Raw genomic sequence first — 24,427 nt, 5'->3', positions numbered from 1 at the left:
ATCAGGTGTTTGCTCTGAAGAAAGTGAGAAATACTGCGGAAAACAGATGGATTTGTATGTAGCATTTATGGATCTGGAGAAGGCATATGATAGGGTTGACAGAGATGCTTTGTGGAAGGTCTTAAGAGCATATGGTGTGGGAGGTAACTTGCAAGAAGCAGTGAAATGTTTTTACTAAGGATGTAAGGCATGTGATCAAGCAGGATGAGAGGAGAGTGATTGGTTCCCAATGAATGTCGTTCTGCAGCTGGGGCTGTGTGATGTCCCCATGGTTGTTAAATTTGTTTATGGATGTGGTGGTTAGGGAACTAAACACACATCTTTTGAAAAGAGGCGCGAGTATGCAGTTCGTCGGGGATGAGAGAGCCTGTGAAGTGGGTCAGCTGTTGTTCACTGATGATATAGCTCTAGTGGCTGATTCCGAGTGAGAAACTGCAGAAGTTGGTGACTGAGTTCAAGGGTAAAGGGGAAGAGTGGTTTGGGAATGTCTTGGGAGTAAAGTCAGGGGTTAATGAGAGGACAAGAGCAAGGGAAGGAGTAGCACTACTCCTGAAACAGGAGTGGTGGGAGTATGTGGTAGTGTGTAAGAAAGTAAACTCTAGACTGATATGGGTAAAACTGAAAGTGGATGGAGAGAAATGGGTGATTATTGGTGCATATGCACGTGGGCATGAGAAGAAAGATCATGAGAGGCAAGTGTTTTGGGAGCAGCTGAGTGAGTGTGTTAGTAGTTTTGATGCACGAGACTGGGTTATAGTGATGGGTTACTTGAATGCAAAGGTAAGTAATGTGGCAGTTGAGGGAATAATTGGTGTACACGGGGTGTCCAGTGTTGTAAATGGAAATGGTGAAGAGCTCGTAGATTTATGGACTGAAAAAGGACTGGTGTTTGGGAATACCTGGTTTAAAAAGAGAGATATAAATAAGTATACATATGTAAGTATGAGAGATGGCTAGAGAGCATTATTGGATTAGGTGTTAATTGATAGGCGTGCAACAGAGAGACTTTTGGATGTTAATGTGCTGAGAGGTGCAACTGGAGGGATGTCTGATCATTATCTTGTGGAGGCAAAGGTGAAGATTTGTAGAAGTTTTTAGAAAAGAAAAGAGAATGTTGGGGTGAAGAGAGTGGTGAGAGTAAGTGAGCTTGGGAAGGAGACTTGTGTGAGGAAGTACCAGGAGAGACTGAGTACAGAATGGAAAAAGGTGAGAACAAAGGACGTAAGGGGAGTGGGGGAGGAATGGGATGTATTTAGGGAAGCAGTGATGGCTTGTGCAAAAGATGCTTGTGGCATGAGAACCATAAGAGGTGGGCAGATTAGAAAGGGTAGTGAGTGGTGGGATGAAAAAGTAAGATTATTAGTGAAAGAGAAGAGAGAGGCATTTGGACGATTTTTGCAGGGAAATAATGCAAATGACTTGGAGATGTATAAAAGAAAGAGGCAGGAGGTCAAGAGAAAGGTGCAAGAGGCAAAAAAGAGGGCAAATGAAAGTTAGGGTGAGAGAGTATCATTAAATTTTAGGGAGAATAAAAAGATGTTTTGGAAGGAGGTAAATAAAGTGCGTAAGACAAGGGAACAAATGGGAACTTCGGTGAAGGGGGCTAATGGGGAGGTGATAACAAGTAGTGGTGATGTGAGAAGGAGATGGAGTGAGTATTTTGAAGGTCTGCTGAATGTGTTTGATGACAGAGTGGCAGATATACGGTGTTTTGGTCGAGGTGGTGTGCAAAGTGAGAGGGTTAGGGAGAATGATTTGGTAAACAGAGAAGTAGTAAAATCTTTGCGGAAGATGAAAGCTGGCAAGGCAGCAGGTTTGGATGGTATTGCAGTGGAATTTATTAAAAAAGGGGGTGACTGTATTGTTGACTGGTTGGTGAGGTTATTTAATGTATGTATGACTCATGGCTAGGTGCCCGAGGATCGACGGAATGCTTGCATAGTGCCATTGTACAAAGGCAAAGGGGATAAAAGTGAGTGCTCAAATTACAGAGGTAATTGTTTGTTGAGTATTCCTTGTAAATTATATGGGAGGGTATTGATTGAGAGGGTGAAGGCATGTACAGAGCATCACATTGGGGAAGAGCAGTGTGGTTTCAGAAGTGGTAGAGGATGTGTGGATCAGGCGTTTGCTTTGAAGAATGTATGTGAGAAATACTTAGAAAAGCAAATAGATTTGTATGTAGCATTTATGGATCTGGAGAAGGCATATCATAGAGTTGATAGAGATGCTCTGTGGAAGGTATTAAGAATATATGGTGTGGGAGGCAAGTTGTTAGAAGCAGTGAAAAGTTTTTATCGAGGAAGTAAGGCATGTGTACATGTAGGAAGAGAGGAAAGTGATTGGTTCTCAGTGAATGTTGGTTTGCGACAGGGGTGTGTGATGTCTCCATGGTTGTTTAATTTGTTTATGGATGGGGATGTTAGGGAGGTGAATGCAAGAGTTTTGGAAAGAGGGGCAAGTATGCAGTCTGTTGTGGATGAGAGAGCTTGGGAAGTGAGTCAGTTATTGTTCGCTGATGATACAGCGCTGGTGGCTGATTTGTGGGAGAAACTGCGGAAGCTGGTGACTGAGTTTGGTAAAGTGTGTGAAAGAAGGAAGCTGAGAGTAAATGTGAATAAGAGCAAGGTTATTAGGTACAGTAGGGTTGAGGGACAAGTCAACTGGGTGGCAAGTTTGAATGGAGAAAAACTGAAGTGAGGTGTTTTACATATCTGGGAGTGGATTTGGCAGCGGATGGAACCATGGAAGCAGAAGTGAATCATAGGGTGGGGAAGGGGGCAAAAGTTCTGGAAGTGTTGAAGAATGTGTGAAGTTGAAAACATTATCTCGGAAAGCAAAAATGGGTATGTTTGAAGGAATAGTGGTTCCAACAATGTATTTATATGGTTGCGAGGAATGGGCTATAGATAGAGTTGTGCGGAGGAAGGTGGATGTGCTGGAAATGAGATGTTTGAGGACAATATGTGGTGTGAGGTGGTTTGATTGAGTAAGTTATTATTGGGTAAGAGAGATAAGTGGTAATAAAAAGAGTGTGGTTGAGAGAGCAGAAGAGGGTGTTTTGAAATGGTTTGGTCACATGGAGAGAATGAGAGAGGAAAGATTGACCAAGAGGATGTATGTGTCAGCGGTGGAGGGAACAAGAAGTGGGAGACCAAATTGGAGGTGGAAAGATGGAGTGAAAAAGATTTTGAGCGATCGGGGCCTAAACATGCAGGAGGGTGAAAGGCGTGCAAGGAATAAAGTGAATTGGAGCAATGTGGTATACCGGGGTCAACGTGCTGTCTGTGGACTGAACTAGGGCAGGTGAAATGTCTGGGGTAAACCATGGAAAGGTCTGTGGGGCCTGGATGTGGAAAGGAAGCTATGGTTTCAGTGCATTATACATGACAGCTAGAGACAGACTGTGAACAAATGTGGCCTTTGTTGTTTTATCCTAGCACTACTTCGGGCATGTGCTGGGGAGGGGGGGTGTCATTTCATGTGTGGCAGGGTGGTGACGGGAATGAATAAAGGCAGCAAGTATGAATTATGTACATGTATATATATATGTATATGTTGAAATGTATAGGTATGTATATGTGCGTGTGTGAACGTGTATGTATATACATGTGTATGTGGATGGGTTGGGCCATTCTTTCATCTGTTTCCTTGTGCTACCTCGCTAATGCAGGAGACCAACAAAGTATAATAAATAATATGAAATAATAATATATACATGTGTATATGAGTGGTTGGGCCATTCTTCATCAGTTTTCTTGCACTACCTCGTTGACACAGGAAACAGTGATTAAGTATAACAATAAAGAAAAAGATTTTCATGCATATTCGCCATATCCCACATTAGCATGGTAGTGTCAAGAACAGAGGACTGAGCCTGAGAGGGAATATCCTCACTTGGCCTCCTTTTCTCTTCCTTTTTTTTGGAGAAGAGAATACGTGGGAATACGTGGGAAGTATTCTTTTCCCCTATCCCCAGGGATGAGAGAGCCTGAGAAGTGAGTCAGTTGTTGTTTGCCGATTATACAACTCTGGTGGCTAATTTGAGTGAGAAACTGCAGCAGTTGGTGACTGAGTTTGGAAAAGTGTGTGAAAGGAGAAAGCTGAGAGTAAATGTGAATAAAAGCAAAGTCATTAGGTTCAGTAGGGTTTAGGGACAAGAATTGGAATGCAAGTTTGAATGGAGAAAAACTGGAGGAACTGAAGTGGTTTAGATATCTGGGAGTGTATTAAGCAACAAAGAGGAAGTGAGTCACAGGGTAGGGAAGGGGGCAAAGGTTCTGGGAGTGATGAAGAATGTGTGGAAGGAGAAAATGTTATCTCGGAGAGCAAAAATGGGTATATTTGAAGAAATAGTAGTCCCAGTAATACTATATAGTTGCAAAGCATGGGCTATAGATAGGGTTCAACAGAGGAAGATGGATGTGTTTGAAATGAAATGTTTGAGGACAATATGTGGTGTGGGGTGGTTTGATCAAGTAAGTAATGGAAGAGTAAGAGAGATGTGTGGAAATAAAAAGAATATGGTTGAGAGACGCTGAGCAGACTATGAGCAAAATGAGCAAACAGACAAATTTCTTTTCAAAAACAATAATTCCCTTAAGACATTTTATTGAGAGTCCTGAGGGAAGAAGCTATGTATGTTCAGGATATGTCTAAATGTGCATGATGACCTGTATTCAAAGCATTTTATACAAAATTACACAACTCTAGCACAGCCTTGTTTATGATAACCAAAATTTCCAAGCAAATTATCACATGAAGGGAAATAAGTAGCCAGAAAAAACAAAAGCATAAACTTAATAGAGTTTTTGATGCAAATTAAAGTTATGAAAAAAAATCCATAATTTTCAACTTACCGGATCTGTAAACATGGCCCGTGCATGTGAAGAGAGAGCGAGGATTGCAAACACGTTGAAAAGTAGAAGGTTGAAGGTTGTGTAGATGGGATAATTTGCAGTGCCTAGTATTACTGTGAATACCACAAATTCTGCATAAGTAACTAGCAACCATGTCATCACAGCACAAATAATGCCACATATGTCTGAGACGCACCACATGCGTCCCCCCATGCACTTGTTATGGGGATCCATCTCACCCCCTCTTGGGCCTAGTGATTCATACATCTCTAGTCACTATGATACCTGCAACAGAAAAGGTTATACAGATTTATGAATATCTAAAATATCAGAAGAGTGCAATTCTAAATACAGCAGCTGCAAAGCAATGTTCAAAAACTGAAAAGCTTTTCTCTCCAAGGTGATGTTCCCATGAGCAAGAGAGATTCTACAAAGTAATCTCTATGCAAAAAGGATCAAGACCTTTCAGTCCTCAGTAGTTCTAGTGAGAAAGCCTAGCCATCATAATCACTCATTCATGATCATCGCATCTAGCTCATTTTGGACCTGCCCTTGGCCAATGGTGAAATGCTGCTTACCAACACCATAAGACATGATTAATCCCAAACTTTTCATGATGATTCAATGGAAAAAAAGAATCATAGTCGTCAGTACCATAAAATATTGCACTTTTCCTCCTTAAAAACATAATCTAAATCATATTAGGTGTTCAAATCCTTTAAAAACAATATAATTCATATGTTGCAAAGAACAAACCAGCATCAACTAAAACTGCAAGAACCTATCAGAATGGTAGCTACCATATTCATATCTATAGAAGATGTCAGCTCCTCTTAAAACACTGATTACTTCATTTTCATTAATCTCCTTGTTTTCCTCGCAATCCTTAAGATGCATGGTGCTATACACTAAATGTCAAAATAAAGGTGAGTGTACTCCAAAATGAGGAAAAACAGTTTATGTCATACTGCATATATCATGGTTACAGCTCCAATATAGAGGTTAAGTTTTTCATTAATCAATTATACTTTGAATCACCAATTCATTATTCAACCCCTTACTTTCCCTCTCCTAACCATCCTTACTATAATAATTACATAGACATGAGAGATTATAACTAATAGCAGTACTGTAAATGAAACATCCACACTTAACTATTTCAAAAAAAAAAAAAAAAACAATTATTCTATAAGATATGAAGCTCCTATGGCTATAATTCAAGCATCCATTTTCTGTTAAATTACCAAATAGTTGAAAGCAACACAACACTCATTCAAAAACACAACAAACACTAGTATTCCACTTCATATCCACAACTGACCTTAACTGCCTCCACAGTTATGTCTCCTGTTTCTTATCTCCTCTACAGTCACAACAGACATGGTAAAGGATTAGGTAATCCAAGTGTCATAGACTTAGTATTTACAAATGAGGAAGAATTTATAAGTGATATATCTATCAACCCATCGCTCGGCAACAGTGATCATTCAACTATAGAACTAGTGTGTAATATGAATGAGAAAAATGACTCAGCCAAGAAAATCAGATTTAAGTACAACAAGGGAAACTATGGTAAACTAAAGGATGAGTTGGATTTAGATTGGGAAGAAGAATTTGATAACTGTAATGTTCACAAACAATGGATTAAGTTTACAAATGTACTAGATAGGGGAACAGAAGAAGTGATTCCAAAGAAAGTTATCAACCAGGCAGGAAAGAGAAAGAAAGATGCTAATCACCCAGTACCTTTGAACTGTATGGCTCTATCCAAGATTAAAAGAAAAGAAAGATTATGGACTAGATACCTGAGTACTAGGGACAGAAAAATATATGCAGAAAACTGTAAGACTAGGAACCAAGTCCGGGGTATTACCAGGAAAGTAACAAAGGAACATGAAAGCAAATAGCTCGAAACTTCATACAAAATCCAAAGAAATTCTGGAAATATGCAAGGTCGAAAACTTAGGACAAAATTCAGCATACCTGACTTACTTAAAGACTAGTCAAAAGGAATTAATTACAACTGACAAAGAGAAGGCCAACATATTAGCAGACTTCTTTACATCAGTATTTACAATTGAGACTGACACTGAAATGCTAGAAGTGGAAAAAGTAAATGCACCACCATTACAAACAATGACATTCAGCATCGAGAAAGTTAAGAAAAAACTAGATAAGATGAACACCTTCAAATCAACAGGGCCAGATGGGATACACCCCAAAGTACTTAGGGAAGTCAGCAGTATCATATGCACTCCATTAACACAGAACTTCCGGAAGACTGGATATGCGCTAATATCACAGCCTTGTTTAAGAAAGGGACTAAGAAAGTAGCTGATAATTACAGACTCATTAGTATGACTACTACTGTATACAAGCTAATGGAATCACTAGAAAGAAAAAAATAACTGAGTAAATGAAGAAACATACGTTATTTAGAATCAGTGTGGCTTTATTACTAGTCATTCTACAGTGCTACGACTTCTACAAGTTCTAGACAAATGGACAAAGATATTGGACAGCGAGGGTTGTGTGGATGTAATACACTGTGATATCATGAAAGCGTTTGACAACGTCCCTCACCTACACCTACTACACAAACTGAAAAAATACCAAATCACTGGTCAGTACAATGCATGGAAAGGATCTTTTTCACTTTGATGGAAACAGCGTGCAATAGTAAATGGGGAGAAATCAGAATGGAAAGAAGTTTCAAAGTGAAATACCTCAAGGATCAGTGCTGGGTCCCATTCTGTTTGTACTATACATTAACGACATCCAGATGTCACCAGTTTAGGTATTAATAGTTACCTATTTCCAGATGTTACCAAAGCATTTAGAGGTATATTTCAGCAAACTGATTGTGACAACTTACAGAAAGGCATACATGCACTATATAAATGGTCCAAAAAATAGCTTCTTTGCTTCCACCCGGAGAAACATAAAGTTATAAGAATTGGAAAATCAAAACTTGAATGGAAAGTGTACAATCTGAGGGCAAGTTTACCACACATGGAGTATGCAGACACAGAGAAGAATATTGGAGTAACTATCTACACCAAACTGTCATTTGGACATCACACATCAGATAAGGTCAACAAGGCAAACTCAATTATGGGTGTACTTGGAAAAACACTGGAATACATGGATTGCGAGACCTTTAAACTACTATACACAGCAATAGTGAAACCTCATCTTGAGTATGCCAACAAAGTATGGTGTCCACATCTCAAGGAACACACTGAAGCAATAAAAAGTGTCCAGAGAAGTGAAACCAAACTAGCACCAGGGCTGTCAACACTTTCATGTGAAGAACTACTCAAGAAATCAAACCCTCCAACACTGTCATATAGGCGATATACAAATAATATGATCAAGATGTACAAGGTACTAACTAGAAAATATACAGCCCCATGGGAACCAGCTTAAACTGTATAAATCAAGATCAAGATAAGATATTACGAAATATTTGTTTACACAAAGAACAGTAAAAAGATGGAACAGCCTACCAGAGAATGTAATAAAACCACCATCAATACAGTCCTTTGAACCAAGCCAAGTCATTTTTGGGAAAGCCAAGCACAGAAATATAACTACGAGAAAATACAAACAACTGGTCATGACCTAAAATATCTAAGTTTAGATGAGAAGCTGACAGAAGACTCCACAGGAGGCCTACAGTCAGAAGAGGGTCTGTGAGTATCTTTGAAAGGATCCAATGGTATGTTACAGTTTGCATTTGTTTGTCTGATTTCAGTATCATGCTGCCAAAAAAAACTGTAAACAGAGCAGATGACATTCTAGGCACCTAGTTGCAATGCTGCTCAGCCTCCTGACAAGCAGTCATACCATGCAGTCTCCAGCAGCACATTATCATTAACTACTATAAATCTTGGCTAAATCAGGAAACTATGTGGGTTTAACATAGGTTCTATTCATTACTGCAAGTGTTTGGTGACACCAACTTTCATCAAAAATAACTCCAAATTCTCCCTGATCTTCAGTGTTTCCTAACATCATTTACTTATGATTACAAATTGGAAAGAAAATGCTACATATAATGCCACGCTGGTCCAAATCAATTCTACTAAGTGTAAGGAGACCACTGACATGTGCTATTTCCAGTGGTTATTTTTTATATAACCTTTACGTAAAATTTCACCATTTTCTAACTGGTGTAAAGAAACCAGATATTAACCACATCACTTAGATTAATATAAATAAACTGAAAAAGGTAATTTGAAACTATTTCTCTATTTATGGAACTCGCGACAGAGTTTTTCAATAACCTCCACACCTCTATACTCCTTAATGCTAATGGTTTTTCTATACTTCAAATTTTAGTATATGCTGCGACTGTATTATGAAAAGTGTGAAAAGTAATACGAATTCGTACTTACAATACGAGTTAATGAAAAATTATACCAAGTTATACATCATGATGTACGCTTTGTTTCACTAACTGAAAGGCTTCAACGCCTTGATCCACAACGATAAAACATTACTTGCGAGGCCGAGCAAGGTCACATTTGATATATGTCACATACCAGTAACATTATGATGTATAATGAATAGATATCCAGTGCTACGAATCCATCCCTTTTGACGTTTCCTGTTTTCCTACAGTCTCAACACTCCCATCCCTTCAGGATTACATACTTGTGATTATTGATACACATCATATATCAAATCTTCCTCCTTTAAAACGGTCAGTAAATATGTGAAAATATATATCACAATAAGCATAATGAAAAGATACATCAACATTTTAATAAAGTATTTATTCTCTTCATGTAGCGGTATCAACGTTGAAATCAAATATCTATATTGTAATTCGGAGATATCGTCAGCTGGCCTGGGTAACCAGAACGACAGCGGTAAACACAAGACAAATGCCATCTGAGCCACCGAAGGTGATAGGTGTGTGGCATGCGGGTCTAACCCCAGTCTCTCAGAGTATGATTACATGAGCAAAGATGTGATTTCAATTCGACCTAATTACTGAAAAAGGTCTACACTAATTAATCGTGATTGAGCGGTGTAGCTTCGTAGAGGAAACTTAAGTTTGTGGAATAAGTGACCTCTGCGTTGGTTGTGTTATAAGAATAAAGGCAGTTAGGTTTTTGGCAAAGCACATTACAAGGGATTATACTTAAATATTTTCCTTAAGATAGCACATAAAGGATGTGTTATTATTTACAATGAGGTCTTCATAATACAATGTTACTTTGTAGCCATTGCACATGATTTGCTGGCCTATGGGCACCATTCAGTACTGTTTTGCCAGCCAGATTATTTATATGTACTTCCACTTTATATCAAGATTTTTTAACTTTTCCTTTTGAGTATCGAGATTCATACAAATATCAACCCTGATCAGCAAATAAATAAATTGGTAATTTATTGATTTAACTTTACATTGCTTCTAGCTTTGGATATTAATTTTGTTTTGTATTATTACTGTAATATTCAGAGAATACAGTGACAGTTGTGGACCATGATGTTATAGTTTAGCTCCTCATCGTCATTAGCTTTGGGCATTGAGTAGATTTTTATATGTAATACTAGTGTAGTACTAAGAGAATTCATTTACAGATGTGTTTACTAATTTCTTAAGTTTGTGTAGATGTGTTTACTAATTTCTTAAGTTTGTGTAGATGTGTTTTCCGTAAGTTGTAAATATACAAAAGAAATGATATAATAAGATGCACTGAACTGATGTATTTACTGTATTAGAAAGCATTTATGCTTTAAGAAAATTGATATGTATATAAAGTACAGTATAATGTAAAGTTTATTAAATATATTTAAACATTTAAGTACTTATATACATTACTGTAGCGTTACATTGTTAATGTACATATTTGGAAGTTATTCAAAAACATAACTATATAGCCTACTCTTATAGGGGAGGGAGACTGAACGGTGGGGAGACAAAGGAGAGAGAGAGAGAGAGAGACTGTGGAGTGGGGAAGAAACTGAGAATGGGAAGATAAGAGAAGTAGGAGGATGGGGATGGAAGAAAGGCAGACAGTCAAAGAAAGAGAGATGGGGTGGAAAGATGGACATAGACTGAGAGGTGGGAAGAGAAGAGTTGGAAAGAGGAAGGAGAGGGTTTACAGTGAGAAACAAGCCAAAGGGGTGAGGAAAAGAACCGAGGAATGGGGAGAGAGACTGGGAAGAGGAGAGATAAGGGAGAGAGAGAGGGACTGTGAGAGGGGTTGACTAGGGAGAAAACTGTGTGATGGGGAGACAAAATTGTTCTATTCAGGAGTATCTTTCCCTTTTCCAGAAAACTGTTCTAGTCAGGAGTATCTCCCTTTTCCAAGTCTATCCCTCAGATGCAGACAAAATCTGCTGAAAATTCCTTGTGGAAAACCATTTTGTATATATAATGGGGAGGTAATAACAAGTAGTGGTGATGTGAGGAGATGGAGTGAGTATTTTCAAGGTCTGTTGAATGTGTTTGATGATAGAGTGGCAGATATAGGGTGTTTTGGTCAAGGTGGTGTGCAAAGTGACAGGGTAAGGGAAAATGATTTAGTAAATAGAAGAGGTAGTAAAAGCTTTGCGGAAGATGAAAGCCAGCAAGGCAGCGGGTTTGGACGGTATTGCAGTGGAATTTATTATAAAAGGGGGTGACTGTGTTGTTGACTGGTTGGTTAAGATATTTAATGTATGTATGACTCATGGTGAGGTGCCTGAGGATTGGCGGAATGCATGCATAGTGCCATTGTACAAAGGCAAAGGGGATAAAGGTGAGTGCTCAAATTACAGAGGTATAAATGTGTGGAAGTCGAGAACATTATCTCGGAAAGCAAAAATGGGTATGTTTGAAGGAATAGTGGTTCCAACAATGTTGTATGGTTGCGAGGCGTGGGCTATGGATAGAGTTGTGCGCAGGAGGATGGATGTGCTGGAAATGAGATGTTTGAGGACAATGTGTGGTGTGAGGTGGTTTGATCGAGTAAGTAACGTAAGGGTAAGAGAGATGTGTGGAAATAAAAAGAGCGTGGTTGAGAGAGCAGAAGAGGGTGTTTTGAAATGGTTTGGGCACATGGAGAGAATGAGTGAGGAAAGATTGACCAAGAGGATATGTGTCGGAGGTGGAGGGAACGAGGAGAAGAGGGAGACCAAATTGGAGGTGGAAAGATGGAGTGAAAAAGATTTTGTGTGATCGGGGCCTGAACATGCAGGAGGGTGAAAGGAGGGCAAGGAATAGAGTGAATTGGAGCGATGTGGTATACAGGGTTTGACGTGCTGTCAGTGGATTGAATCAAGGCATGTGAAGCGTCTGGGGTAAACCATGGAAAGCTGTGTAGGTATGTATATTTGCGTGTGTGGACGTGTGTATGTACATGTGTATGGGGGGGGGGCCATTTCTTTCGTCTGTTTCCTTGCGCTACCTCGCAAACGCGGGAGACAGCGACAAAGTATAAAAAAAAAAAAAAAAAAAAAAAAAAAAAAAAAAAAAAAAGTTTGTTGAGTATTCCTGGGAAATTTTATGGGAGGGTATTGATTGAGAGGGTGAAAGCATGTACAGAGCATCAGATTGAGGAAGAGCAGTGTGGCTTCAGAAGTGGTAGAGGATGTGTGGATTAGGTGTTTGCTTTGAGGAATGTATGTGAGAAATACTTAGAAAAGCAAATGGATTTGTATTTAGCATTTATGGATCTAGAGAAGGCATATGATAGAGTTCATAGAGATGCTCTGTGGAAGGTATTAAGAATATATGGTGTGGGAGGCAAGTTGCTAGAAGCAGTGAAAAGTTTTTATCGAGGATGTAAGGCATGTGTACAAGAAGGAAGAGTGGAAAGCTATTGGTTCTCAGTGAATGTCGGTTTGCGGCAGGGGTGCGTGATGTCTCCATGGTTGTTTAATTTGTTTATGGATGGGGTTATTAGGGAGGTGAATGCAAGAGTTTTGGAGAGAGGGGTAAATATGCAGTCAGTTGTGGATGAGAGGGTTTGAGAAGTGAGTCAGTTGTTCACTGATGATACAGCGCTGGTGGCTGACTTGGGTGGGAAATTGCAGAAGCTGGTGACTGAGTCTGGTAAAGTGTGTGAAAGAAGAAAGCTGAGAGTAAATGGGAATAAGAGCAAGGTTATTAGGTACAGTAGGGTTGAGGGACAAGTCAATTGGGAGGTAAGTTTGAATGGAGAAAAACTGGAGGAAGTCAAGTGTTTTAGATATCTGGGAGTGGATTCGGCATTGGATGGAACCATGGAAGTGGAAGTGAGTCACAGGGTGGGGGAGGGGGAGAAAGTTCTGGGAGCGTTGGAAAATGTGTGGAAGATGAGAACATTATCTTGAAAAGCAAAAATGGGTATGTTTGAAGGAATAGTGGTTCCAACAATGTTATATGGTTGCGAGGTGTGGGCTATAGATGGAGTTGTGCGGAGGAGGGTGGATGTATTGGAAATGAGGTGTTTGAGGACAATATGTGGTGTGAGGTGGTTTGATCGAGTAAGTAATGAAAGGGTAAGAGAGATGTGTGGTAATAAAAAGAGTGTGGTTGAGAGAGCAGAAGAGGGTGTTTTGAAATGGTTTGGTCACATGGAGAGAATGAATGAGGAAAGATTGACAAAGAGGATATACGTGTCAGAGGTGGAGGGAACAAGGAGAAGTAGGAGACCAAATTAGAGGTGGAAGGATGGAGTGAAAAAGATTTTGAACGATCGGGGCCTGAACATACAGGAAGGTGAAAGGCTTGCAAGGAAAAGAGTGAATTGGAATGATGTGGTATTATGGGGTCAACGTGATGTCAATGGATTGAATCAGGGAATGTGAAGCATCTGTGGGGCCTGGATGTGGAAAGGGAGCTGTGGTTTTGATGCATTACACATGGCAGCTAGAGACTAAGTGTGAACGAATGTGGCCTTTGTTGTCTTTTCCCAGTGCTATCTCATGCATGCACAGGGGAGGGGGGTGCTATTTCATGTGAGGCAGGGGTGGCAACAAGAATGGATGAAGGCAGCAAGTATGAAATATGTACGTGTTTATATATGTATATGTATATGTATATGGCCCAGTCCTCTGTTCTTAACGCCACCTCGCTAATGCGGGAAATGGCGAATAGTATGAAAGAAAGAAAAAGATGTCTGTGTATGTATAGGTATGTGTACATTGAAATGTATAGGTATGTATATGTGCATGTGTGAACATTTATGTATATGCATGTGTATGTGTGTGGGTTGGGCCATTCTTACCAAACTCACTCACCAACTTCTGCAGTTTTTCAATGCAATCAGCCAACAGTGCTGTATCATCAGCAAACAACAACTGACTCACTTCCCTAACCCTCTCATTCACAACAGACTGCATACTTGCCCTTCTCTCTAAAACTCTTGCATTCACCTCCCTACCAACCCCATCCATAAACAAATCAAACAGCCTTGGAGACATCACGCACCCCTGCCGCAAACTGACATTCACTAGGAACCAATCACATTCCTCTCTTCCTACTCGTACACATGCCTTACATCCTTGATAAAACTTTTCACTGCTTCTAGCAACTTACCTCCCATACCATATACTCTTAATACCTTCTACAAAGCATCTCTTATCAAATCTGTCATATGCCTTTTCCAGATCCATAAATGCTACATACAAATCCATCTGTTTTTCTAAGTATTTCTCACATACATTCTTCAAAGCAAACACCTGATGCACACATCCTCTACCACTTCTGAAACCACACTGCTATTCCCCGATCTGATGCTCTGTACATGCCTTTACCCTCCCAATCAATATACCCTCCCATATAATTTCCCAGGAATACTCAACAAACTTATCCCTCTGTAATTTGAACTCTTACCTTAATCCCCTTTGCCTCTATGCAATGGCACTGCATATGTATATTTATTTTTTTCATACATATTCACCATTTCCCACATTAGCGAGGTAGCGTTAAGAACAGAGGACTGAGCCTCAGAGGGAATATCCTCACTTGCCCCCATTCTCTGTTCCTTCTTTTGGAAAAGTAAAAACTGGAGGGGAGGATTTCCAGCCCCCCACTCCCTCCACTTTTAGTCACCTTTTACGACATGCAGGGAATACGTAGGAAGTAATGAAAAGAGTGTGGCTGGGAAAGCAGAAGAGGGTGTGTTGAAATGGTTTGGGCATATGGAAAAAAATGAGTTAGGAAAGGTTAACAAAGAGGATATATTTGTCAGAGGTGGAGGGAACAAGGAGAAGTGGCAGACCAAATTGGAGTTGGAAGGATGGAACAAAAATGATTTTGTGTGATTGGGGCCAGAACATACAGGAGGGTGAGAGGCATTAAAGGAGTAGTGAATTGGAACGATGTGGTATACGGGGGTCAACATGCTGCCAATGGACTGAACCAGGGCTTGTGGAACGTCTGGGGTAAACTATGGAAAGGTCTGTGGGTCCTGGATGTGGACAGGGAGCTGTGATTTTGGTACATTACATATTACAGCTCGAGACTTAAGTGCGAACAAATGTGGCCTTTTTTGTCTGTTTCCCTGGTGCTACCTCGCTCAGGTGGGGGGCAGCGATGCTGTTTCCTGTGAAGGAGGGTGATGCTGGGAATAGATTTAAGGGAAGTATGAATATGTACGTGTCTATATGTATATGCATATGTTAATATGTATGTGTATGTACATGTACATATATGGGTGTTTACGTATATATATATATATTTGTATATGAGTGGATGGGTCATTCTTCGTCTGTTTCCTGGCACCACCTCACATATGCCGGAAACAGCGATCAAGTATAATTATAACTCCATTATCACTTTCATCACGCTGCATCATGCTTGATGAATCTATTCCAGTACAGCCAATACATTTTAAAGTCTAAGATTGAATAAGGGAGAGGCAAAGAACCATATGAGAGGCAAATTTGACACCCTTTCTCTGTGTCTGTCACTTCTCGGACAAAAGACTGGACTTTTACACCCTTTTCCTTCAGCCGAAGAACAAACTTTGTAGCCTCAGGAACTGATATATCCCTCACTCTTATTCTCTTGTATGCATGACTCAATCTGCAGGCAAGTGTAGCTGTGTCTGCTGTTGTTTTGACATCCATATAGGGAAGGTAGAGGTCTACATTGTCAGGCAGAGTTGCAGAAATATAGGAAGGGTTCCTTAGTGCAAGCGTCAGTTGGAATATCTGAAGGCTTTTTAATTCTCTAAGAGAATCACACATGAGTGTTATAGAATCAGTTGATTTTACTTTCATTTTCAACACTTCACAGTAATCTGCCATTTTCTCAACCTTTAGCAAGTCATAACCTTCGTCACTGAGATGACCTTCAAACCCAAGAATGACACAAGACGAGTCCTCATGAATCAACACCAGCAGGTATTCATCTGAAGTGCTATTGTTCTTCAGTCTTTGGAAGTGGTAGCTTAAGTACAATTCAACCCACACCAGGTACTGGAGGTCAGCAATTTTTTGCAGCAGAGGGAGGAGATCAGGTGATTCACGTGGATTTTTGACCAAGTGAATGACAATACTATAGGGTTCTGTGTACTTCATCAAGGATCTGGCAGCTTTAACATATGAATCAGAAATTAGCCATGTTTTAGGGATTACTTCACTAACTTCTTTGATGATTCTTTTATCATAAGATCCTTTCTGAATCACTTTAAACCATTTAAATTTTCCAATATCTTCAGGGATTGCATAAGACAACAGTTTTACTAGTACCTTTACACCTTCATCTGTTAAAGAGCTCTGAAGCATGGAAATCATGTGAAGGAGAACTTCCTGAAAGTGGACTAAAGATCGTTTCACCTCAGGTTCATCAGAATCATTATTTACTTTAGAAATTCCAAACATCTTGCTTGTAAGTGACAAAATATCACTGCTTGCTTTAAAAGAGGAAACTCCATACAAAGAGGCCAAAAAATACTGTTGAGTACTATGAAAAAAGGAATATCTGATACATCCCGGTGGTGACTTACTGATGTTATGAGCTAGGAATGTAGAAAGACATTCAGAGGAAGATATCTGAAGATCATCACACTTGTCCTCCAGTTCTTTCAGTTCAGATCCGTTGATGAATGTGTTCATCTTCAGAGCACGGGTCATATCAAAAGCTACTTTACATAAGAAATCAAACCATTTCTCAACTTTTCTTTTTGCTTCTCTGGCAGTTATGTTTCTCCTTGTAAATTTTTCAACTAATGATTTGACACCAGCATCCTTTATTCTTAAATAGAGTCGACTCAGATCAAAGCCATCCTGTTGATCTTGAAAGATGTTATCCCAATCTTGCAAAGCCAACTCCATCTTCAGTGGATTTTGGAGTTCTCTCTTAACTTCCTTATCGAGTTTTATAAAATCTGCAATGAACTGTTCACATTTTTCAGAATATATGTGTCCATTTTGTGAGAGCTGCATCGTCTTAAACTTTTCAGTGGGGTCAACACCACAAAGATTTACTCTGAATATATTGAGGTTGGTGTATCTATGTTGTAAGTCAAGACCGTTCTCTGGTCTGGATGTTATCACCAAAGTGTGAGACTGAAGTTTCTTTTCCAGCATCTTGTCTATTAATTTGATTGCATCTTCTCTTGCTTCCTCTAGCCCATCAAGAACCCATATCATCCTCAGTCCTCGGAGCAGTTCCATTAGCTTGTAGGGGTCACACCATGCTGTGGTCTCTGGCAGGAGATCTTCCATCAGTAGACGTACAGTATCACTGGTAGTAATGTCTCGGCAGTAGGTCCCTATGAGAAGGTCACATCTCAGTAGGTCCTGGATCTCATCCTTCATCAGCAACCATGACTTCTCCAAGTATCTAATAAAAGAATGGATGTATACAGTATGTACTTGATAATGATTCACTTAAGTGACAATGTGCTTAGCACAGCATTTGTAAATTAGATTTAAAGTACATTTCTAGGAATCTAGGTGCATTAAAGGAATATCAGAAATTCCTCAATTGTTATATATAGATAACTTCAACCTGACTTAACAGTACTTCAGAGCTATATTACACAAGCTGTTATGTAGGGAAGCAAGAGTCAGTTTTAAGAACTTATAGTTACTTTAGAAAGCCCCATTGTTAAGAATGGGTTGGAGAAAGCCACAGTGGTACACTACTCTTGTTGGATGCAAAGGTTGTGTAGATTTGAATTTAGGATTCCATTTTTAGAACAGCACAGGCATGTGATGCAATGTAAGGAAAGATTTGTGCGAAGACGGGAACCCTATGATGGTGGTTACTTAGGTAGAACCAGAACCTTCTTGGGATGAATAAGTGGCAAATAAGGGAAACTGGGAATTCTAAAGTAAAAAATACGTGAGTGTGAATAAAAAGAACTAGGGAAGATATAAACACAGCGGACCAGGATGAATTATAAGAAATTTCAAGTCATGCTTGAGGGAGTTAGATATGTATTACTGGAAATTTATTTGTATAGTGAGGTAAATCTCTGAAGTTACTTGTAACAAAGGATAAAGACTGAAAGAGGCGGAAAAAGTCCTTCACAAGGCTGTTTGGGATTATAACATTAAACAAGAGGAAATTCTGTAAGAATGTAGGTAAACAGAGTACTTGTTATGTATGAAAAGAAATTTGCAAAGCAGATGTAATGAGCAATAATGGATCTTTTCTTTCATACTCATTTGCCCGTTTTCCGCGTTTACGGGATAACGCCAGGAACATATGAAGACTCATTTGCTCACAAAAAGGATTTGAGAAAGTCTGCCCTAAATCCAACCCATGCAAACAGGGACGGGAGTATAAGTGTTACATGTAGGAGGAGCAAAAACAGCAAAGGATAAAGCTTCCGTTCTTGGTGTCAGCCGTAATCCATTTAATCTCAGTGTAGCTTATGGCGTTTGATTCCGTCCACAATCAAGGAGAAAGTTATTAAGATGTTATGCGAGAACAATTACACTCGTTTTGCGTAAATAACACGTTACTGCAAACTATACACATTATCTATAGCACGAAGTTACCAGAGAATTCCATTATAATTACTAATACATTAATGATAGAACGACTGCTTTAACCACACTCTTATTCAAGACAATGTTCATGGACTTTTAAGATTTATTTCTTACCCTCTAACAATTTGAAATAATTTTTGAAGTGTACGTTCGAAGCACCTCGGTTCACTTAGGCAAACATTTACTTGTAAGATTTCATTATAGGGTACCAATCCCACTATTTATGATTATCAAAAAAATCTTTTATCCTGGTATGGAAGCACTACCACGTGAAGAGCATGGGCCACAAGTATGTATCGATATACTGAAATGAAGATAATCGTGAACCTCGACTGAATCCCAGTCTTTCCGAGTAGCCGTGGAAAGTGCCAGCATATGAGGACAATGATATTCTGTCGATAACACAATGTAAGCTCGTTTTTTTTCACAGAGCTGTACTGCACTTGATAGACTTATCTTTCAGGTTAAAGTGAAAAAGGTTTGTGGTTCAAAGCCATACGGAGGGAAACCAAACTTCAGGCGAAACAAGAGCATATAATGCAAATCTTGTTGAACATGTTAATATTGTTTTTCTGTTAATATGCCTTAATAGTCAATGATCTGGTAGAAAAAAATAAAGTTATTACTTAGCATCCTGTAGAAACTGTTTTGCGTTTGCAGCTAGTGTGTAATAAATGAAGCAAAATCAAAAGAAAGACTTGACAAGTCTGTAAATACATCTTTAAAATCTGTGCGTATCTCGGTTTGTGGAGTAAAAATGAGGCTTTCTTTACTTAAGGAATAAAGATAACGAAAAAGCGTACTTGCTCTCAAAATGAATACAAAGTCTGATGGAAATAAATTACGAAATTATCTTTATATTAACTGTATATTAATGCTAGCTGTTTTAAACTCTTAATTTTGCGACCACTTTGTGTATTTTCGTAATTATTACCGGGATAGGGAGGTCTTGCCGGCGCCTGCCTCTCCAATAATAAGGATGACGTTTGGAGGTGAGCCGTCCTCATACTGACACCTCAGTATCTCCGTTAGGTGAAATGGGGCGTTTTCTTTATTCATCAGCAGAGGTAACGAGTACCCCTGGTCTGAGATTATTTCATCTTGCTCCTCCTGACATTTCCAGACTTTCTGCCTCTCTTGTTTAGCCAGTTGTGCAAACTTTTGAGCCGTGATACCTATGATATCCTGAAATTTGGCCTGCATTTTATTAATATGTCTTGAAATTTCATTGTGTCTTTGGGATAACCTTCCTGCTTCACAGATAATTTGGCAACAGAGGCTTCGCAAGTTTTCTAACTTTTCGTCAAACTCTTCATCGTCCAGTTCTCTTTGCGTTTCGTGGCTTATTCTGTTCCGTTCTTCCTTAAGCAAATACAATGAATGTTCAATACTTTTTGTTTCACTGGGTTGTGGGTCATTCCAGATACTGTTGTCTGCTTTCGCCAAGCCACAAGTAAATTGTAACAGCCGATACAGAAAAGCAATATCCATTTTGGTTGGGGGTTCTTTCCTCTCCAGCAAAGCCTTTTCATCCTTATTCAGATATTTCATTCCTCCTGGAAAAGTTTGTAGGTAATCTCCCACATACTGAGTACCACCCTTGTACAGCCACAAGAACACTCTGCACATCTCTTGGTTAACTACTTCCCTCATAGCATCTGTGTATTTATTCAAGTTCGTTTTAAACTGTGATCTTGGAGTAGGTGCACTGGACATAGCTTTCGACAGCTAGGTTTTCCTTTTGTACATTTTGTCATATGCAGGATTTCACGTCTATGAAGATTACATACACAAATTCTGGAAATTGCAGTATCTCTGATCAGGAGAGGAACAGTTATTCCTTATGATTAGTGTGATCAATAAACTTTGAAAAGTCTTGGTGAAGTTTGTCTGCCATCACCAACTAATAGCAAGTGACTAAATCCTGTTTCTATTCCCAGCCCCCCTCGTCAGACCTTATCTTTTTATCACGCTCTTAACGTTAGTCATGATAAGTTCCAAGCTTATCTGCAATCATGATTTTACGGATATACTTTGTTTTCAACGTTCAGTCACTCTAATAAATCTTTTGAGCTGAACTTGATTCTTATACTTGGTGACAAATTCTGTGAGAAGTACAAACTACTAACTTAACCAAAAGGTTATCAGTAATTACCAAAGTAGCTATTCAAGCCTGGGATCATAATATACCTTTTGACATTTTAGAGTTACATCGTTCGACATTGTGTTATGTCATTTTCAAAAAGAAGAAACAGAAGAAATGTGATTGTATAGCTTTATGACATACACCGCCACTTGTTTTTCTCACTTGTTCTGTGTTGGACACCACTTCTGTGCCCAGCCATCAGAGCAGCGTTGTCATAGCACTGTGACCGACAATCTTGTAGCTCCATTTCGTCTTACTCTAGCTGTTTCAAGATGTCTTCAACCAAGCTCTCGGCATCCTTCTGGCTTATCTGGATAAAACCAAGGAAGGTCTCTTTAACTCAAACTATTTTCCTCTCAAAATCAACTTCCACGTATCTCACTACTTCTGACGTCTGCTCACGGTGTGCTTGATCAGTATACTCTGGCGAACAGGGAATGCCATCCGGTGGATGCATTCATTCTTGACACTCAGTGAAAGATAAGACGTGGATCCAGCATGACCTTTCACATAGGTCAAGTGTTCTTTCATGACAGGGTCAAAAATGGCCAGTAGTTTCACTAAGCCAAGAAAATTTCCCACATTGGAGTCATGATCAACGTCTAGTGACTCTGTGTCCTCGCAAAGCCAGGTTCTAAGTTGCATGGAATTTCATGCTGAGAAGGATTCTTGTCAAGATATCACGCCACTTCTGTTTTTCCTTCTCAATCTGTGATTGAAGTTCCTTGTCAATAACTCTATTCTCAACTAAATTTCTTTCCACTGGGTGAAGCACTTCCGGTGATTCTTGGCATTTTCATGAACGCTAAACCTTACAGGTGATTTCCAATGGTTGAATCCATTTTCTTGCTCCAATGAGTTTTGATGGTCTGACCTGTAATAAAGAAGACAGATGCAAAATGCTGACTTTTAGAGGGGGAATAGACCAGCCATAAGCGAGTCACTTCCTTACCATGACCATTCCCCAGTTTTCTGTTGAACCAAGTTTTGTTCATTGAGCAGTTGTTTGTTGGTAGAAAAGGCCCTTCACTTCTGGAAATACTTTGAACCCAACTTTATAATTTCTGTTCTTAATGCATTAGACAGAATTGCTTTTCCGGTATCCTTGTCAAACTTCAGAAGTCCAATGTCATGTTTAATTACTTCTGATATGGCAGTTCGAGATTTTGACACCATCCACTTTTACTAGGTTCGGTGTGTTCAGGTTCACTCGCGTCAAGTAAATTTTTGTCTATACATTCAACATGAACCATCTCAATTGTCTTCCCTTCCTGTCATGTTAACATTCTCTCTGGTATCTTCATTCTTAACCTCGTCATACTCAGTTTTATCTGACTTTACTTCCTCTTTAGCTTGTGACACATTTGTACTCGATCCATCTTCAGATTCCAACAAACTTGTAGCAGGTGCAGGAGGCCCATGGAACTTTCCAAACTACTTGATCCAGGCATTTCGAAGAACTTGGCTGATTTTTTTAGGCTTCTGCTTCCGTTTTTCGTCTCTTTCGCCGTTCAGTTCCACTTTGTGAAGAAAAAAAAGTTTCCATGTCTTCTTAAAATTACCTAAAATAAAGTAGTAACACTTTTCAATAAGAGCATTAAGTTTTATTTGTACTAAGTGGTATCTTTTACAGAAGCAAATTCAATATATTTGGTTCAATAGTAAAATTTTACTTCATAGTCATACCACTACTCAGTCTCAGATTCTGCAGGCCCTGCAGATTACTACCTAGAACTGGAGGAACTACTACAGATCAAGACATACTGCCAAAATCTTTATTTAATCCTTCTACAAATTAGCCAATAGTATATTTCGAACAAAACTATAATCCAAATGATATTTGTCCTATAAAGAAAAATGTACTGGATGTATACAATGGACTTGATTAAAAATGTACATACAGTGGATATAAAAACATATATTGTAATTATAAACTGTTAAAGAGTTAAGCTAAACTTAAATTCATTTAAACCTTAAAGACAAAGTAAAAGACTTACTTGATCAAAATTGTGTCGTAGAAGTGGTAATGCAACTGATAACAGCAAAATATTAGTATAAGTGAATAGTAGACGAGTTTCTTTTTTATCTCACAAAACAAATTGTTAAAAATTTTAATCGGGTAGCTGAGAAAATGCTTACATGATTTTCATGCTGGGGATGGAGTCTTATTGATGGGTGATTTAAAGGCAAAGAGTTAAATGGATGTTGAGGGTGGTATACTTTAACGTGAGGAGGCAGGACAAACAGAAACATCGGCGAGGATAACATGGGGAACTGGTAACTGGCATAAAAGAGGTGAGACGGAGACAGTGAATATTTTGATGGATTTCGTTGTTTCAGATGATAAGGTGGCAGATGTGAGGTGTTCGGGACAAGATGGTACGAGAGGCGAGAGACTTGTGGCAAGTGGTTTGTTCAAAAATTAGCGTAAGATGAAATGTTGCTGAACAGCAGAAATGGATAGGATTACAGGGGAGTTTCTCAAAACAGGTTGTGACAGCATTATTGATTAATTGGTAAAAAATTTCAGTATATGTATGGCTCGAATTGAGGTGCCTGGGACAGTAAGTATCTCTATATGGTGTTGTTATACATAGGCAGTAGGGACTGAAATGAATGCTCAAATTACAAATATCAGACCGATGGGCATACCGAGTAAGGCTTATAGGATAGTGGTGATTGAGAGGGTGGTGTAATGAAAAGAGCATTCGATCTGGGAGGAGCAATGTGACTTTAGGAGTATGCTTGCATCAGAAGTTTGTTCATAAAAGTTTGTGTGCGATATATATGGAGAAAAATGGATTTTTTTTTTTAAGCTACGTTTATGGAGTCGGAGAAAGCGTTTCGTAGAGTTGGCAGAGATGCTTCGTAAAATGTGTTACGAATATATAGTGTGGAACTATTGTAGCCACATGCAGAGGAGTTTTTACCCGGAAAGTAAAGCATGTGTACGAGTAGGGCTGAGGGGGAAGGAGGAGGGAGGGGTAAGAGACTGGTTCCGCGCGAAGGATCTTGCATTCTATTCCTTTTGACATGAAACTGTCCTTTAAATCATCAGTGCTCTGCAAATGCGCCCTGCAAATGCCGATCCCCTGTCTTTTTATTTTCAATCTTACGTGAAACTCATTCAGTTCATAATTTTAGTGGCAAAAAAGCAATACTACATCTCATTTTACGTTATACTAACAAATGATGCACTGGTTATCCGTTTATTCATGGTCATTACATGTAGTAAAAGTATCTTCAAACTGTCGTCTGGTCTCCTCGCACAACCTAGACTACACCCCTCCCACCAGACGCTTGGATCCTCCCTTGATTACAGCCACCATAAAGAGTAGATAAGCAGATGCAAATGAGCCCCCTGTATTCACCTACAGGCACCTGCCCGATGCCCTTGCCCAACCCTTCTCTCCTCTGTCTCCCGCGGTGGAAACCATACACGTTTACATTCAGTGAGAAGTAATTACCAGAGGAAAGAAATATGTCAATG

At 39.3% G+C, this 24,427-nt stretch overlaps 2 protein-coding genes across 3 annotated transcripts in view; both read right to left on the bottom strand.

Moving 5' to 3' along the window:
- The window catches only part of LOC139759070 (palmitoyltransferase ZDHHC3), a 306,923-nt gene that overhangs the window by 44,829 nt on the left and 237,667 nt on the right, over positions 1-24,427 (bottom strand). Inside the window, exons 1-2 of one of the 2 annotated variants that reach the window (XM_071681006.1) lie at positions 9,407-9,506; positions 4,860-5,144 (exon numbers count right to left, since the gene is read on the bottom strand). In XM_071681006.1, the coding sequence (XP_071537107.1) occupies positions 4,860-5,126 (267 nt within the window). In that variant the 5' untranslated portion in view covers positions 5,127-5,144; positions 9,407-9,506. Of the gene's footprint in view, positions 1-4,859; positions 5,145-9,406; positions 9,507-24,427 lie in introns of those variants that run through there. The other variant, XM_071681007.1, reaches the window with a different exon arrangement.
- On the bottom strand, positions 10,574-20,816 carry LOC139759065 (uncharacterized). Its single transcript, XM_071680992.1, has 2 exons — positions 19,726-20,816; positions 10,574-17,634 (listed from the first exon to the last, which is right to left on the bottom strand). Exons 1-2 carry the CDS (start codon positions 20,505-20,507, stop codon positions 15,627-15,629), a joined length of 2,790 nt encoding a protein of 929 aa, XP_071537093.1. The 5' UTR covers positions 20,508-20,816; the 3' UTR covers positions 10,574-15,626.

Source organism: Panulirus ornatus, chromosome 32, assembly GCF_036320965.1.
Source record: "Panulirus ornatus isolate Po-2019 chromosome 32, ASM3632096v1, whole genome shotgun sequence".
NCBI lineage: Eukaryota > Metazoa > Arthropoda > Malacostraca > Decapoda > Palinuridae > Panulirus > Panulirus ornatus.
Note: the sequence above shows the minus strand (reverse complement) of the source record. Positions and strands in the feature narration are given on the sequence as shown.